The 17,696-nt window shown below is 40.0% G+C and overlaps 1 protein-coding gene across 3 annotated transcripts in view; it reads left to right on the forward strand.

Annotated features, from left to right (window-relative positions):
- Window positions 1-17,260, forward strand: part of prmt3 (protein arginine methyltransferase 3) — a 195,549-nt gene extending 178,289 nt beyond the window's left edge. For 2 of the 3 annotated variants that reach the window (XM_069904895.1, XM_069904905.1), the window contains exons 16-17: window positions 14,350-14,415; window positions 17,003-17,260. In XM_069904895.1, coding sequence (XP_069760996.1) covers window positions 14,350-14,415; window positions 17,003-17,112 — 176 coding nt within the window. In that variant the 3' untranslated portion in view covers window positions 17,113-17,260. The remainder of the gene's footprint in view (window positions 1-14,349; window positions 14,416-17,002) is intronic. The other variant, XM_069904900.1, reaches the window with a different exon arrangement.
- The last annotated feature ends 436 nt before the right edge of the window (window positions 17,261-17,696 follow it).

The raw sequence follows: 17,696 nt of genomic DNA on the forward strand, positions 1-17,696 counted from the left end.
GCCAAGCTGCATATTTCCAAATGCCACCTCCAAGTTCATTGATAGTGGTCAAAATAAACATCTGGTCAGTGAACATCGGCCTCGTTAGCTGATCTCTGACATAAGTGGAAATGAGTCCAAACAAAGTTGAGAATGCCTCAAGCTGTTTCTTGACCTTCACTGAGTTGGAATAAATATGTCAAACCATTTGCTGAAATAAATTCTGGAGCTGATACTGAATTCAACTTTACATGCCATTGATTTGTGGATTAACAGTTTTTAAGTTAGTGTGTCTCAGTGATGCTCAGACTTTTTTGCAGGAGGTAAGGAATACAAATACTGACTCAAATCTAATAACCGTCACTTAATCTTTGACAAAAACTATTAATGAATATTAAGGGTGACATGGTGGTTAATGCAGGGCTGTTAAAGCGGCCGGCACTGGGGTTCAGATTCTGCGCTGTCCATAAGGAGTTTGTACATTCTCTCCACATCTGTGAATGTACCAGCGGTGTAAGTCAGTTGGGTATCATTGGGTGGTAAGGGCTAGTGGGCTGAAAGGGCCTGTTACTGTGCTGAATATCTAAATTTAAATTTAACCCCATATTTAACAAAAAAATGTTTTCTGCATTTGTGTTAAGAATGATGGAATATTCAAGTGGTATCCCCTTAACAGAGGTGTATAAGACTACACAGAGATGGGAGTCAGGCTGAAATATAAGAATTGGTGAACAAAACTGGTCCAATTTATGTCGGGACAGTATGACAAGCACAATTATTGTAAGATATAGACTAGTGCAATATAATTATTTGCCCAGTTGTATCTCATGATGTAAAATTTAAATAGTCAGATGTTTTGGATGTGGTGAGGAGAAAGGAACCTTTTTGCATACAACCTGGTCATGTCCCAAGGTGAGGCCCTTCTGGGTGGATCTAGGGACGTTCCTGGAGCAAATTATAGGAATTCAATTTCCACCGAACCCAGAATTATTTTTAATGGGGAAAATAGTGGGTGTAAGACCTAAAATGAGGCAGTCCAAATATCAAACAGAATTTGTCAGGATCGCAGTGGCCAGGCAATGTATAGTGGTTACTTGGAAGTCTGATTCCCATCTTGGTTTAGCTCCTTGGAATGTGGAGGTGCATAGTTGTGTTCCCCTCGAGAAGATTACCTACAACCTAAGAAATAGGAATGACCTGTTTTTAAAAATACGGCAGCCATATTTACAAAATGTGGGTGCAAATATTTAGCCGTTTTTCCCCCCCCCCCACCCCCACCGCCCTTGAGACCTGCATCAATATCCCCTCGAGATCAAGGTAAGTCGTGGAAATTTGAAGCCTCTGGAGTAGATGGAGGATCCCTGACAATCCCTCTTTCTTTTTTCTTCTTTCTCTTTCTTTTCTGTTTCTTTTATTCTTAGTTTTTTTTTCCTTTGGATTTCTTTCTTCTTTACAATTTCTCTCTTTTCCTTTCTTTGGGAAGATGTAGGTGGGTGGGACGAGGGATTATGGTCATCATGTATGGTAGATCACCCGCTCTTTTCTGTATTTTAAATAATCTCTTTTTCTCGTTGATTGCATGTATGGCTTTAAAAAATGTAAATAAAATAAATATTAAAAAAAAAAGAATGATAGAATAAAATGCCAATGAACCAGAAACATAGTTTTGAGAAACCTTTGTGTTGTGCCTGTCAAGGCATCAGCTGTCTGATAAACCTTTGTGTTGTGCCTGTCAAGGCATCAGCTGTCTGATGAACACAGGTGGCTCTGAATTTCTGTGCTCCATTGGTCAATTTCCAATCATTTAGATTTCGACTTGCAGTCTTCCCTAAGCATACAGACATGAGCGATGACGGGGTCAGATATTATTCAATCAAGTCATTAAACAGAATCATACTGTAATTCATTTTACAATTAAATGGCAAAATGTATCATTCATGGCACAGTGGATTCAGAAGAATGGCAGCTTGTGTTCTGCTAGCAATATTCCTCTGCATCTAATGGGATTATTTGAAGAAGAATGGCTGAAATGGAGACTGGGGAAGCAGAATTGCTGGCAGTGGAGGCAGTGTTACTGCCTCAAAGCCTCATCCTTGAAATGAAAGTCACGTTTGACAAATCCATTTTGTCTTTTTGAGATGCATATGGGTGATCCTTTTTGACTTGCAGAATTCAAAAGGAATGACACGAGATATTATTGATCAAAATTAGAGTACGTTGCTTTGGACATGGTACACTTATATGGTTTGAGACTTGTTTTAAAATTGAAAAACAGGGAGGAGAAATAAAAGGGCTATGTTTGAGTTGAGAGGATATGACCACTGTGGCCTTGATGCCTTGGACACTCACAATCTCCCCCAATGATTTCAGTGAGGGAAGCAATTGTTATGTGTCCAAATCTGTGGAAGGTTCGAAGATGCGCAGCAATGTGGGCCATGACCAGGTGTCTTTTGGAGGGTGAGGGAGGAATTGTACAGGTTCAGTGAATGAATGAGTTCATGGGAGGAGCAATTTGTGTTGATTATTCATTTTAGTTGAAAAATAATCAAATTTCAGGTTACTTTTTTTTAACCATTGGGTGATCGTTGTTGTTGGGAAGGATCTTGATACCTTTGCACATGAATCACTAAGTTATTGTGCAGTACAGCAATTACAAAGGCAAGTAGTATGTTGTCCTTTATTACACAAGGGTTAAATATTAGGGCAGTAATGTCTAGCTCCAGTTATATAGGTCTCCTGAGAGTAAGCATCTGGATGATTAAGTGTCGGGGGACTGATCTTTCTATCAAAGATAAGATATATTTGTGAGAAGGGAATGCAGCAAAGGTTCACCAGGTTTACTGATGCTATGTGGTTTTTGACGTGCTCGTTCTGGGGAAATGATCTTCTCTCTTCACCCTATCACTGTCCCTTACCGTATTGTCAACCTCCATCGTTCTCTGATTCAAATTTCTGATTCCTGTTTGAATTTACACATTTCCAAAGAGGATGGTAAATGCAATCGCAATCATGCACTTCTTTGTTGCAATGACGTCAGCTAAATGCTCACTGCAAATAAAGAACAGAGTGGTTTAAATGTGCACAAAATTCAACTCTTTTAGAAATTTAATGTGAATTGTCATTTTATTGCAGCAGAATTTCTGTCACTTTTCCTCCAATTTCTCTCACTAATTGAAGCATTGATTAAATTGGGTAATCCTACCTGAAAAAATATTGATCCAAACCTGATGCATGGTCTTGACCGAAGCATCGACAACTCTTTCCCACCACTCCCTCCCAAACAGATGATGTCTGACTCACTGAGTTTCTCCAGCAGTTTGTTCTTTGCTCCAGATTCAAGCATCTGCCATCTCTTGTGTGTGTGTTTCTCCCCCTCTTGATTCAAACCTGAGCTTTTCAATAGATTCCGGTGGAAAAACCATCAATTTGACAGGATTGTAAGCCAAATCATCTCAATACAAATACGAAAAAAGAAGCCGGTGAAGTATTTGATTTAGTTGATAACGTGCTTGATGTCTTTACAATATTTTTATTTTGGTGTGTGTGTGTGTGTGTATGTGGTGTGTGTGCATGCTCATGGGTAATAACAAGAATATATATCCAACAAAGTAAACATACATTAACAAATTGCTGTAAACAACCTCTGAAAGAAACCAAAAAAAAAATGTATATAGAAAAAAGCTATTCTATAATCTAACCCTTCCCTTGTGAAGTTTAGATGAGATATATTTGTTCCATGAATGATGTGCTGGATGTCGAAATTTAATTTCATTTAATTTTTTTAAAAACCCATCATGTTTGTTTGAATTGCTCTGTGGCATTCAGAAGAGTTAAATGTGGAAGTTTCTATTAGTCAGAGATAATTACTTTGAACCTCATTGGAATTTGCTGGTTAGAGCTATGTCAGAGGATTTAAAAGCTCTTTTTAAAATTTAGATGTACAACCTGGTACAGGCCCTTCTGGCCTATGCCACCCAATTACACCCACTTGGCCTATAACCCCCCATACATTTTGAAGGGTGGGAGAAAACTGGAGCACCCAGGGAGATTGTGCAAACTCCTTTCGCACAGTGTGGGATTTGAACCGGGTTTGCTGGCACCGTAACAGCCTCATGCTAACCACTACCCTATCCCTGCTGCCCTCGCTAACCATGCTGCCTGTAGAACATTACAAGCAGCACCATTCCTTCTGCCCACAATGTTGTGCCGACTTGTATCAACCTATTCAACAATCTAAACCTTCCCTATTTTCTTGTACCTATGTGTCTGCCTTTTAAATGTCTCTATGGTAACAGCCTCCACTACCACACCTGACATTGAATTCCAGACACTCTCTGCATAAAAAGAAAACATCCTTGATGACTCCCCTAAACTTTCTTCCCCTCACCTTATACAGATATCCTCTGGTGTATGCTACTGCCGCCTTGGGAAAAAGGTGCTGGCTGTTCACCGTAGGCTTGTATTAAGCCACCTCTCATTCTTATTTAGTAATTATATAGAATGATTTAATAATTGTTTCCACTTTTAAAAATGAAAACAATTTTCATTTGTCTCCACCAGCTATTCACTGTAATTAAAATTCAGCCTCAGTCCATGCATCTGTTTTATTTTTCCTGACTAAATCAGAAATAAAATATTGTAGGAAGATGCGACGTTGAAAAGCAGATGATGAACATGATTAACCAAATGTTTCACTCAAGTGTGTCAGAATCATTTTAATTTGAAAAATAATTATAAGAACCTAAAAAGAGAGAATGAAAATGAAGCAATAATTTTCAGATTTTGGATTTCAAATTTATTATCAGACTACATACGTGGCATCTCATGCAACACTGAGATTCATTTTCCTGTGAGCGAGGCAGAATTACCACTAATAGGGAGTGGGAAAATAAACTGACATTCACAAGTAAACAAATAAAGAAATGTAAACAATCTGACTGTACAATACAATGGGGAAGAAAAAAATCAATAAATTGCAAAAGTAAGAGTCCTTAAATGAGTCCCTGATTGAATCTCATGGTGGAGGGTAGCAGCTGTTCTTGATCCTGGCATTGTGAGTCTTTTGGCTCATGGAGATTGTGGAGGAGATGGTCTTGCCAATCCTCACAATCTTCTGGAGGTGAAGAAATCCAGGATCCCATTAGACTAGTGGTTCTCCACCTTTTTCTTTCCACTCACATCCCACTTTATGTAATCCCTATGCCATCAGTGCTCTGTGATTAGTAAGGGATTGTTTAAGGTGGGATGTGAGTCAGAAGGGAAGGTTGAGAATCACTGTTCTAGACCCAATTGTTACTGAAATATTTTGCTTGAGAAAAATTGTTGTTGGCCCATTTCCTTTGGAGTTGTGAAACCTTGCACATAATGAGTGGTTTTCAAACTTTTTCTTTCCACCCACATCCCACCTTAAGCAATCCCTTACTAATCACAGAGCACCTATGGCATAAAGGACATAAAGTGGTACGTGAGTGGAAAGAAAAAGGTTGAGAACCACTGAATTAGACAGTGGGGTAGTTAGTCCCATGTCTTGGAGTTTGCTGATCAGTTTTGGGGGGGGAATGATGGTGTTAACCGTGTCTGCCTGTCCCGCATCGGACTTGTCAGCCACAAACGAGCCTGCAGCTGACGTGGACATTTACCCCTCCATAAATCTTCGTCCACGAAGCCAAGCCAAAGAAAGAAGTCGATAAAGAGCATGCATTAATAATTACAAACATATACATCAAAGCAATCTTAATTCAAACAATATAAATTTACAACTAATTAGATGCACAAATAAATTAACTGAAAATTATGCTTTGATTTTTACTGAATTTGTTTTAATTTGTTTAGTTTAGAAATGTATGCACTGAAGTAAGATTTTACCTACTGCTGGTTTTAGCATTTGATGATTCAATTCCTGAAGGAAGAATATTGCATAAATTATTAAAATTCATTTGCTGTATTTCATGGCATATAAGACCCATTTTTTCCCAAAAAATGACCCAATAGTATGGTGCATGCATCTTTGCTGACCAGGTGATCCATGGCTTTGAGTCAATTCCGAATTGGAATGGATCCATGTCGCCTCTCAGACAGGAGCTGATATGCTTCAACAGCAGCTTTCCAAAACACTTCATCACTGTGGAGGCGAGTGCCACTGGTCAATGGTCATTTAGGCAGATTACCACACTCTTCTTGGGCACCGGTATGATTGATACCTGTTTGAAACAGGTGGGTACTACCCCCTGCCAGATTGAGATGTTGAAGATATCGTGAATATATTAGCAAGTTGGTCAGCATAGATTTTTAATACTTGGCCGGGTGCTCCATCCAGATTCACTCTCCTGCAGTCAGCCCGCACATCATCCTTGGAGAGGATCATCAGTGGACATGGGAATGTGCAGTGGTGGTTTCTATTGGGCCATAACTTGACTTTCATGGTAACTTAGGTTTCATTGTTCTTGAAGAAAATACACTCAATAATCAAAAATCAGGCAGCGTCTGTGGAAAGAGAACCCTCGCAATCTGCTGAGAGATTTAGTTGATCTGGTTTGTTCTGTGCTGAATCTTCCTGCACTGTTGTTGTTTACCCTGGCAGAGTTTCTGAAGGACAATGTAGATTGCAGGGGGGAGTAAATGCAGATGCCAAAGCAACTTATCGGATTTTCACCACAGGACCGTAATCTCAGACAACAGAGCTTTATATGAATTGACTGTGGTTCGACTTAATAATCACAAACATATACATCAAAGCAAACTTAATTCAAACAATATAAATTTACAACTAATTAGATTTACAAATAAATTAACTGAAAATTATAAGCTTTGATTTTTACTGAATTTGTTTTAATTTGTTTAGTTTAGAAATGTTTGCACTGAAGTAAGATTTTACCTACTGCTGGTTTTAGCATTTGATGATTCAATTCCTGAAGGAAGAATATTGCATAAATTATTAAAATTCATTTACTGTATTTCATGGCAAATAAGACCCACTTTTTCCCAAAAAAAATGACCCAACAATATCCTCCGGGTCTTGTATGTAAAGTTGAAATTAAAGTGATAACGGTGAGTAATGTCGACAGTGATCGTCATTGCTACGTGGCTCACTAGCATCACCACCATCTATTGTTGCAGGCTATCGAGGGGAGTGTGATGGTGGCGGGCTATCGGGAGACTCTCTCGTCGGCCCACTGTCAGTCCCTGCTCTGAGTGTATAACGAGTAGAGCAGTGGGCTAACCATGCATCTTTGGAGTGCACCTGTGTTAATAATCAGTGAGGAAGAAATGTTGTATCCAATTCCTACTGACTGTGTTTTCCAATGAGAAAGTCAAGGATCCAGTTGCAGAGGGGGATATAGAGGCCTAGAGTTTGTAGCTTCTTGACCAGCACTGAGGGAATAATGGTATTGAAGGCTGAGCTGTAGTCAATGAAGAGCAGCTGTAGGTATGAATTGCTGTTTTCGAGGTGATCCAGAGCTGAGTGGAGACCCAGGGATATTGCATCTGCTGTGGAGCAATTGTGACAATAAGCAAATTGCAGAGAGTCCAGATCTTTGCTTAGATACATGTTAATTCTGGTCATAACCAGCCTCTCAAAGCATTTGATCACAGTCGGAGTTAGTGCTACTGGGCGATAGTCATTGAGTCAGCTCACACTACTCTTCTTGGGAAGGGATGATTGTTGCCCTTTTGAAGCAGGTGGGAACCTCTGACTGCAGCAATGAGAGGTTTAAAATGTTCGCGAACACTCCAGCTAGTTGGTTGGTGCAAGCTTTCAGTATCCTGCCAGGTACGCCGTCGGGGCCCGACACCTTGCGAGGGTTCACCCTCTTGAATGATGTTCTGATGTCGCCCTCAGAGACAGATATCACAGGGTCCTCAGCTTTTTCAGTGATTCTAGTAGGCACTATTTGGTTCTTCTTCTCAAAGCAATAACTCTGGATCTGCAGATGCCACCTGACCTGCTGGAAATTTCTTGCATTTTCTGTTTTAATTTCTGATTTTTAGCACCTGCTGCATTTGTTGCAGTGAGAATATTGTAGCATCACATTTCTCACCCTGCACATGATAGACATGATGAGGTGATATTAACATCATTGGATATCTAAAATGTTTGCAGCAAATATGTATTGTCATCTCAGTTGCACAAAAATATTTTCATATTTCTTTTAATTACTATATGCTTTTTAATATAGTTTTTCAATAAAATCTTCAGATCTCAGACTTTGTAAATTATCTTGGTGCAGCATTAATTAACAAATCTCAATTATGTATTACTTTGATTGTCTAAACTGCCAATTTTCTTCACAAAATTGAAGGGATTAAATTGAGGAGCAGGGAGGTTATATGAGGTATTGAGTGAAGCTGCATCTGGAGTACCACATACTGGTCTCACTACTTGAGGAAGTATGTTCTGGCTTTGGAGGCAGTGTAGAGGAAGTTCACCAGGTTGATTCCAGAGATGAGGGTGTTAGCTTATGAGAAGAGATTGAGGCATCTGGGACTGTACTTGCTGGAATTTAGAAGAATGAGAGGGGATCTTATAGAAACATATAAAATTATGAAAGGCCTAGATAAGATGGAGGTAGGTAAGTTGTGGTGGGGGAAACTAGAACTAGGAGACATAGCCTCAAGATTCAGGGTGGTAGATTTAGAACGGAGATGAGGGGGATCTGTTTTTTTTACCCCAGAGGATGGGGAATCTATGAAATTTGCACCCCATTGAAGGAGATGAGATGACCCCAGTGAATATATTTACTACAAGATTAGATAGATCTTTATATAGTAAGGGAATTAAGGGATATGAGAAAAGGCAGGTAGGTTGAGATAAGCCTATCATCAGATCGCAAGGCAGGCTCGACAGGCCGGATGGCCGACCCCTGCTCCTATTTCTTATGGTCTAATCCGAATATAATTTCATTCTCTCATGGTTGTTCTGTTTGGGAGTTCCCCTTCAGATTATTCTCCTTGTCCCTTCACTCTTAAATAATGTTCTGGGTGCCAGTGGTTTACAGTTGTCACATGGAGTTCCTCAAAAAGTTAGGACTAATCTCTGTGGAATTTTGAAGAGATGTATATTACTGAAACATACAAGATTATGAGGATGAGGGTAAAGGGGTGGGGATTTTCAGGGTAAATGCTTGAAGGATCTTACCTCTAATGAAGGAATTCGAACAAAGGAGCGTGAACACAAAGAGTGTGCATGTTATGTGTGAAGTGAGAAGGAATTTATTCTCCAGGAGGATTGGCATTTGATGCCCAGCAAGATGAATAATTAAATATTTTCCAGGCTGAGACAGATTTTTGTGAGAACCCACAGGAATGGGAATACTTATTCATTCATTGGATACGAATAACCACAACAGCTGTGGTAACATTTACCCATGAACTCACGAAGTGGTGAGGAGTTCACCTTCACTGGTTAAGTCTGGAGTAACATAAGGTCAGCTTAAGTAAGGGTAGTAGATTTCCTTCCCTGAACTGCATTAGTGAACAAGATGTGTTTCTCCATCAATCCATTTGTTTCAGCACCTGAACAGGCCCTTCAGCCCATGTGTCTCTGATGAGCATGATGTGGATGTCCAAATCAAACTAAAACTACTGCTTGCACGTGATAGATATTTCCCTGACCCCTTCATTGTCATGAGTCTATCTAAAGCTTAAGTGTCACCATTGTATCTCCTTCCACTCCTGCTCCTGACAGCCCATTCCAGGCACCCATCACTCTCTGTGTCAAGAAAAAAAAAATGCCCTTAGACTTCCTGCCACCTACCTCAAACATGTCCTCTAATGCCCCTTCCATCAAGATCAGCTTTTCTTAAGTTTCAAATTTGTTTAATTATTTAAATTTGAGATCACCAATAGCCATTATTGGGTTTCAAACTCGCCATCGTGGGACAGTCCTGCAGAACTCTTTCTGCTAATCTAGAAATATATTATGGGTTCATAGCATTAGGCAAGAAACTAAGGTTGAGTCCAGTGATCAAATTAGCTATGATCTTGATTAATGGCAGTTTGGGATTGAGAGGAAGTATGGTCTCATCCTGATCCAGAGTATTATGTTCTTATTGTGTGAGCCTGCAAGCTAATTGTTGAGCGGGGCACACACACACGGTGGATATCATAGCAAGAATGTAATTGGAACATAGAGCAGAGAAATATTCAGTTCAATACAGGAGGTTCTTCAGCCCACACTGTTGTGCCCATCTGATAACGTACTCTAACAACTGCCTAGAATTTCCCAACTACATAACCCTCAGTTTTTCTCTGTTCCATGTACTATCTAATAGTCTCTTGAAAGATCCTATTGTGCTTGCCTCCGTCACCATTGCCGGCAGCGCAATCTCGGCACCCAACACTCACTTACCACTTGCATCCCTCCGGTACTTACACCCAAGCACTTTAAAGCTAGACCCCCTGGTGTTAGTCATTTCATCCCTGGGAAAAAGCCTTTGGCCATCTACACAATCAATGCCTCTCATCATCTTGTAGACTTCTATCAGGTCACTCTTCATCCTCCGTCGCTCCACGGAGAAAAGACCACGTTCACTCATCCTTCAGTGGTAGATTTTTCAATGTTATGATCATGGATAAAGAGTAAATTAATTGACAACCAACGTAATTAAATTGATAACCAAATGTTTCAGTTTTGAGACGTTAAAGCCACTTATCAGCATTGAACAACTATTTTAAAATGGAGACCTGAGAGCTTGCAAATTGTGCGGGTTTGCAAGCTCTCATTATATTTATGTAAATATGCTCTGTGGTCCTGGAGAAACGCTATCTCGTCTTTACCGTGCGAGCATGGTATGAAGGATAAATAAAGGTTCCTTGACTTGAGAATGAAAAATGTGTGCATGTTTCATGAGGAGATTATCATTATGTGACATGAGCAATGGGACTGGGTAACTGTTGTCATTTAAGAATAATTCACTCTGCCACAGGCAACATTTAATCTCTCCTCTTGATATTATTTAAGATTTAACTTTTACATTGATGGTAATGAAGATATTCCGCAATGTGCACCTTCCAGCTGCCAGTTTGAAAAGAAGCTTAAAATCTTTGAAGGCAAACCATTCCTCTATTCTTTCCCACCTCACCATTCGTCCAAGAAGAGTAAACAGTCGTAGAGTGAAAGAAGAGCAGATGCTATGATTGTTGTTAATCTATAAAAGTGCTGGAGAAACTCGGCAGGCCCCCTCAGCCTCTATGCCCTCTTGGCTCTTGGCCTGTGATTTCCCACCTGCCCTTTCTTTCCTCCTCCCCCTACTTTTTTTATACAGGCATTTGCCTGCTTTTTGCTGATACCCTGACGAAAGGCATAGGCGGGGATCATTGGTTTCTATGAACGCTGCAGGAATTGCTGATTTTCTCCAGCACTTCTGTGTATTAATTAGCAGTGGTGGAGTCATTTTGGGGTAGAAATTATTCTCTAATCCTTGAGGATAATCAGACAAGTTCCAAGAGAACACAGTAACTGGAGACTCATAAAAATCAAAGTTAAACGAGAAAGCTGTGTGTGGATTGTGCACCTTATTTGTTTTTACCTGCTTTTGCATCATTGTAGATTCTGGTAGCACTCATTTCCTTTTCTTGACAGTGCTCACTGCCTAGTATGTCTAAGCAGTTTGTAAAAGGACTGCCCAGGACTAAGCTTCTAGAATTGTAAAAGGACTGCCCAGGACTAAGCTTCTAGAATTGTAAAAGGACTGCCCAGGACTAAGCTTCTAGAATTTATGTTCTTGGGAGTCACTATCTTGGAGAATCTTACAAGGACCCAACACACTGATGGCATCATGAAGAAAGCACGTCAGTGCCTCTACTTCCTCAGGACTTTGCGGAGGTTTGGTACGACACCTGAAACCCTGGCAAATTTCTACAGATGTGTGGTGCAAAATATGTTGACCACCTGTATCATGGTCTGGTAGGGGGGGGCACCAAACCAGTGAGTATAAAGCCTTGCAAAAGGTAGTGAACATCTCCCAGGACATGACAGGCAAAACCCTTCCCACCCTCGAGAACATCTACAGGGATTGCTGCATTTGGAGAGCAGCAGAAATCATCAAGGATCCACCAACCCAGCACATGGTCTGTTCTCACTGCATCAGGAAAGAGGTCTAGGTGCCACAAGACTCGCACCGCCAGATTCAGGAACAGCTATTACCCCTCCACCATCAGACTCAACAACAAACCCAATCAGGGACTCATTTAAGATCTCTTACTGTAGCACTTTATTGATTTTTTTCCCCCAATCTCTGTATTGCACAGTCAGTATGTTTACATTTCTTTATTTGTTTATACCTGTGCATTCTTTTGCACTACCAATAAGTTGTAATTCTGCCTCGTCTGCAGGAAAAAGAATCTCAGGGTTGTGTGATGTCATATATGTTCTTCTTTCTTTCTTTGGCTTGGCTTCGCGGATGAAGATTTATGGAGGGGTAATGTCCACGTCAGCTGCAGGCTCGTTTATGGCTGACAAGTCCGATGCGGGACAGGCAGACACGGTTGCAGCGGTTGCAAGGGAAAATTATTTGGTTGGGATGTACTCTGACAATAAATCTGAATGGGAATGTCTAAACTGGTAAGAATAACTATTTGAAAAAGGTCCCTGCATTGTTTTTGATATAATATGGCCACATTGAGGAACCCATCACTTTTGAAGGTTGGCAAAGAATGTGCATCATAAAACCTCGCAGCTTTGGTCATTTGGGTAGCTACTCACCCGAAAAGAGGAATCGTGAAATTCAGAAAATGGTAAAATATTTGCCAGTCTTTCTGTGCATATTAATATTCAGTGAGATATTGTACCTAAAATACAAAGCTGCATTAAATCCCAAATCAAACTAACCATGATTATTTTAAAATCTTAATATTTTTCTTGCATCTCATTATGAAGACATTAATTCCACATTGATGCACCCGAAACTTCAGTGATGAACATCAACATGAGAGCATCCTGCTGAGTCCAATCCGCAGCTGCATGTTTTCAGTTTTGTGATCCATTCCAATTCGCCTATCGTAGCAACAGGTGGATGCCATCTCAATGGCTCTACTCAAAGCCATGGAACACCTGGACTGCAAAGATGCAAACAGCAGGATGTACTTTATCAACTAAGTTCAGCATTCAACACCATCATCTCCTCAGAATTGATAGGTAAACTCCAAGACCTTGTTGTCAACACCCCACACGGGATCCTGGATTTCCTCACTTGCAGACCGCAATCAATGAACATTGGTAAGAACATCTCCTCCACAATCTCCATCAGTGCCAGAGCACCACAGGGCTGCATTCTTAGCCCCCTGTTCTACTCACTGTGCACCTCTAACTGTGTGTCTCACTATGACAACAACATGATCTGAAGATTTGCTGACGATAGCATGGTAGTGGGTTGTATAAAAAGGGGTGATGTTTCAGCATAGAGGAGGGAGATTGAAAACTTGGCTAAATGGTGCACCAACAACAACCTTGCACTCAATATTACCAAACCCAAGTAGCTGATTGTTGACTTCAGGAAGGGAAAACCAGAGGTGTACAATCCAGTGATCATTGGGGGTTCAGAGGTGGAGAGGGTGATAATAATCCAAATCTCAAAAACTGCAGTGGCTGGAAATCCAAAATTGAAGCAAGAAATGCTGGGCAGGTCAATCAGTGTCTTTGGAGTGAGAAAAGAGCCTACCTTCCCAATTGGTGCCTTTCCCTCAGATTTGAGAGATTGCCGACTTTGTGGGTATTCCTGGCTATCTGATCCCAATTTCAGGTTTATTGTCAGAGTACATAAAACCCTGAGATTATTTTTCTTGTGCATGGTAGTGCAAAAAAAAACTATACACAACCTACACATGAAAACAAATAAAAGAAATGTAAAAAAAAGACTGCAATACCGAGAAGAGGGAAAAAATCAATAAAGTGCAGAGGTAAGAGTCCTTAATTGAGTCTCTGATTGAGCTTGTGGTTGAGAATTTGATGGTGGAGGAGTAGCAGCTGTTCTTGAACCAGGTGGTGTGTATCTTGTGGTATCTATGGTGGTAGCAGGGAGAATAGAGCTGGATGGCATGGATCCTTGATGATGGCTGCTGCTCTCTGATGACAACATTTCCTGTAGACGTTCTCGATGATGGGGAGGGTTTTTTCCTGTGATGTCCTGGACTGTGTCCGCTACCTTTTGCTAGACTTTTGGTGTAAAAAGAGAGAAAGGGAAGGGAGATTGATCAGCGACTCTGGTCAATTAGATTTGCAATCTGGAGAGTGGAATTGGAATGAGATCCTTGACCTTGATACAGTGAGAACTATAACTTCATTCTCCAAGATTTTGTACAGATAAAGTCCCTGCCATTTCATTGAACAGTTTTTGTAAGTTCTAAGTTTGTTTGAAATCTATCTTTTCCCAGCAACTATTGATCCACATTCAATATTTCTTGGCACGTATCCGATTGTAGGAGAGTGTATGCAATGCTGTAAGTAAAAATTATATTTAATTAATTTAATTATTTATCTGCTGGTGTGCGGAAATGTTTCAAAAGGCAGTTTTCTGGCACCAGAGTCTTTGCTGCTTCAGTAATTTCCGATATTTTAGCTGGCAGAAAGCAAAAATATTGCAGAATCGAATATTTATCCTTGCATGGTCCATCATTAATTGATTCATTTTCATGCCTCCAAATTACACTTCCAAGTAACATTTCGCAGCTCTTAGTTTTTATAAAACCAGTGATTCATTAAAAAAAAATGAAGCCGCCAAAAAGAGTCGTTGAAAGGAGTCATTCATTATCCGATGATAATTTAGCAATTATTTCAGTTGGCTCTTATTTATTTTGTTTTCCCCGTATGAATCTAATGGCCATCTGTTTATAAGCAATAGTAGTGCCATATAATTTGCTTGCGTGAGTTTGCATCTGATTTTTCATTTCAAATAAAACAGGAGAGTGGAGTGATATGAGAGAAATCTTACACAGTGCATTGAGTTAAAATTTATAATTGTCTTAAATGATTTTTATGCATTGCATGTAGATTTGTGCCAGATGGTAATTTACCCATTCAACATTTCGCTTTCTATAATCTGCAGTAACTCTGGTACAAGAGGTTCCAGTGCAATGTTCTTCCATTGTTACATGGGGCAAATAGAAGCATGACAATGTATATTAAGGCTGAGTTTAAGGTGTGAAGGAATACCGAAAAGGGCTCAAGCCTGAAGCTTTGTTTATGTATCTTTACCTTTGCTACATAAAGGACACTGTTTGACCTGCTGAGCTTCTCCAGCATTCTGTGTTTTTAACTAATAAGTCATGTGGAGCACCCATTCTCAATGGTCCCTGGGGGCCACATCACAGCCTTGTTTTCTTTTCGCCTCACGTATCATAAATATTTTTAAATGTTTTTATGCAGTCAGTGAGAGAGGAGTACAGAACGAAGCCAAAACCTGACTGCTTCACAGGGAAGAGGGTCCTGTAAATTTTGAGCAGAGTCGTAAGGGAACCAGAGCCAAAAAAAAAACGGTTGAGAATGGCTGGTGTGGGGGACACTTGGAGTGTCACAAACTCTGAAAGGTCGCAGAGCAGAGAAATAAAGTAGCTTTAAAAAAAGGCTCCATTCATTGTGACAACATTTCGCCAAGATTGTCTGGGATGGAGTATTTCAGTGATGAGGGAGAGACTGGAGAAGCGAGAGTGGAGGAGGCTTTGGGGAGACATGACTAAGGGATATAAATTACGAAGAGTATGGACAATGTAGACAGAGGACATTTTTTTCCCCATTTCAGCATTTTGAGCTTCGACCTTTGAAAGTTTTTGAAGGATGGCAAGAGAAAGCAATGAATGGAGTGAACTAGATGTGGATCAGGGTTCCAGGAGAAAATAGAGTTATCTACTTCCTGTTTGACATTGGTTTGTTAAATAACAGCCTCATAAAGTTTGCACTGCATCACAGAACTGAGGGAAACTTTGTAAAGTCATAAAATGTAATTAGGAAAGTAAAGTACATTAAAGAAATTTTCACCATTATCCCTTGATGTTTGCAAATGATCAAGAAGACACCCCTGGGTGAGAGGTTGTCTTATGGAATTAGTCTCAAATGAACTAGAAATGAATATTGAAAATGACAACCAAAGTTGTAATTGTGTTGGCACTGTGGTGCGCATCTCGAGTATCCTGGCTTTGATCCAAACCTGGGTACTAACTGCATGAAAGTTGCCAATTATCTGCTTGTAACTGGGGGAGGAGGTACCTGAGGTCACAGGCTGCCAAGAGATTAATAGGTTCTCGATGAGCCATGGCATCAAAGGTTATGGGAAGAAGGCTGGGCAGTGAGGCTGAGTGGGAAAATGGATCCGTTCATGATCAAATCTCGAATGACTGAATAGCCTATTTATGCTCCTATCTCATGGTCTTATGAAGAAGCATTACTTGTCAGTGCTGTATCTCAAAACCGAGTTAACCTCAAGAAGGTGGGTGCGCACAAAGGCTTTGAGCTGAGAGAAGCAATGATATTGCATGGCATTCAAGGCCAGCACATGAAGGTTGTGATGCTACAGTCAAGTGACACGGGAGTTTGGAAAGCCAACAAAATGGTTGAAGTAGTCATCCTGTGACTTGTGATACTGCTAGTGGTATCAATAAGATTTGTTCACGATGGGCTGAGATCTATTATGACTTGTGGGATAAAGCTCCTCCAAAGTCAAGATTGTTGTTGCACGTTTATTGCCCCGGTGCCGATGAAATTTTGTAGGGCATGTGGCAAATTAATCAATCACAGTCTTAAAATGAAGCATTGTTAGAGACCATGTCCATCATTAAACATGGCTAACACCTGTTCTGAGCAAAAGCTGTGATATCACTCAGGAAGTAGAAATGTAATTTTTCAACTCCACCAATGCAAACCCCTGTTAGAAACCTAATCGTTCTTGCATGTATCTTCTTCCTTGGACCATCAGTGATATATTTTATATGGTAGCTGTTCAAAAATAATCCTTTTTTGAAGAGGCTACAATTAGATTTGTTTATGTACATTGAAGTTTTTGATATTAATTAAATGTGTTTCTTTTGGGTTCAGGTGATGTCTTGCGTGGAAAGATTGGGTGCTGCAAGAATAGGAAGGATCCTCGATCGTTAATTATAACAATATTAATCAACAACACAAAGCAAACATACAGCCTTCAGTGAAGTTCTGTTATCTGCTTCGACCTGTTCATTGTGTTACAACAGATTTGGCTCTCGAAGATCCATTTGACTTATCCAAATGAAGTGTAATCTAAAAGATTCTGTGGTCATCACTTTATATTCCATAAATAAAGCCACTGAATAACTTGAACACTGTGTCAGTTATGGTCAGTTTATAAATATCACATTAATTCTGGTCTTATTGATTGCACTTTCAATCTCAGCAGACCTCTTCAATGTTACTTAGGGGTATTTTACCACCATGAAAAATGTAGTGATGGCATAAGATGCTTTTCATGTTTTCCACTGGATAATTATTTCTCTTGCTTTATTCCAGGGGAGTCAGTCCATAATCCATGACTGTTCAGAGTCAGAACGCAGTGAATCTTCTGAGTTTTAGCACAACTCCTGATGTAAATTCAAAGCAAAATTGCACGTTATGAAGATCAAAAACCTGTTGTGCTGGAAATCTGAAACAAAAATTGACCACGGAAGCACTCAGAAAGTCAAGTGATGATGGTGGGAAGGATTTAGGTAAAAGACCTTTTCAGAATTTGGCTAACAGTTCAAGTCAGAAGTAGTCATCA

This window comes from Narcine bancroftii, chromosome 1 (assembly GCF_036971445.1).
Source record: "Narcine bancroftii isolate sNarBan1 chromosome 1, sNarBan1.hap1, whole genome shotgun sequence".
Lineage (NCBI taxonomy): Eukaryota > Metazoa > Chordata > Chondrichthyes > Torpediniformes > Narcinidae > Narcine > Narcine bancroftii.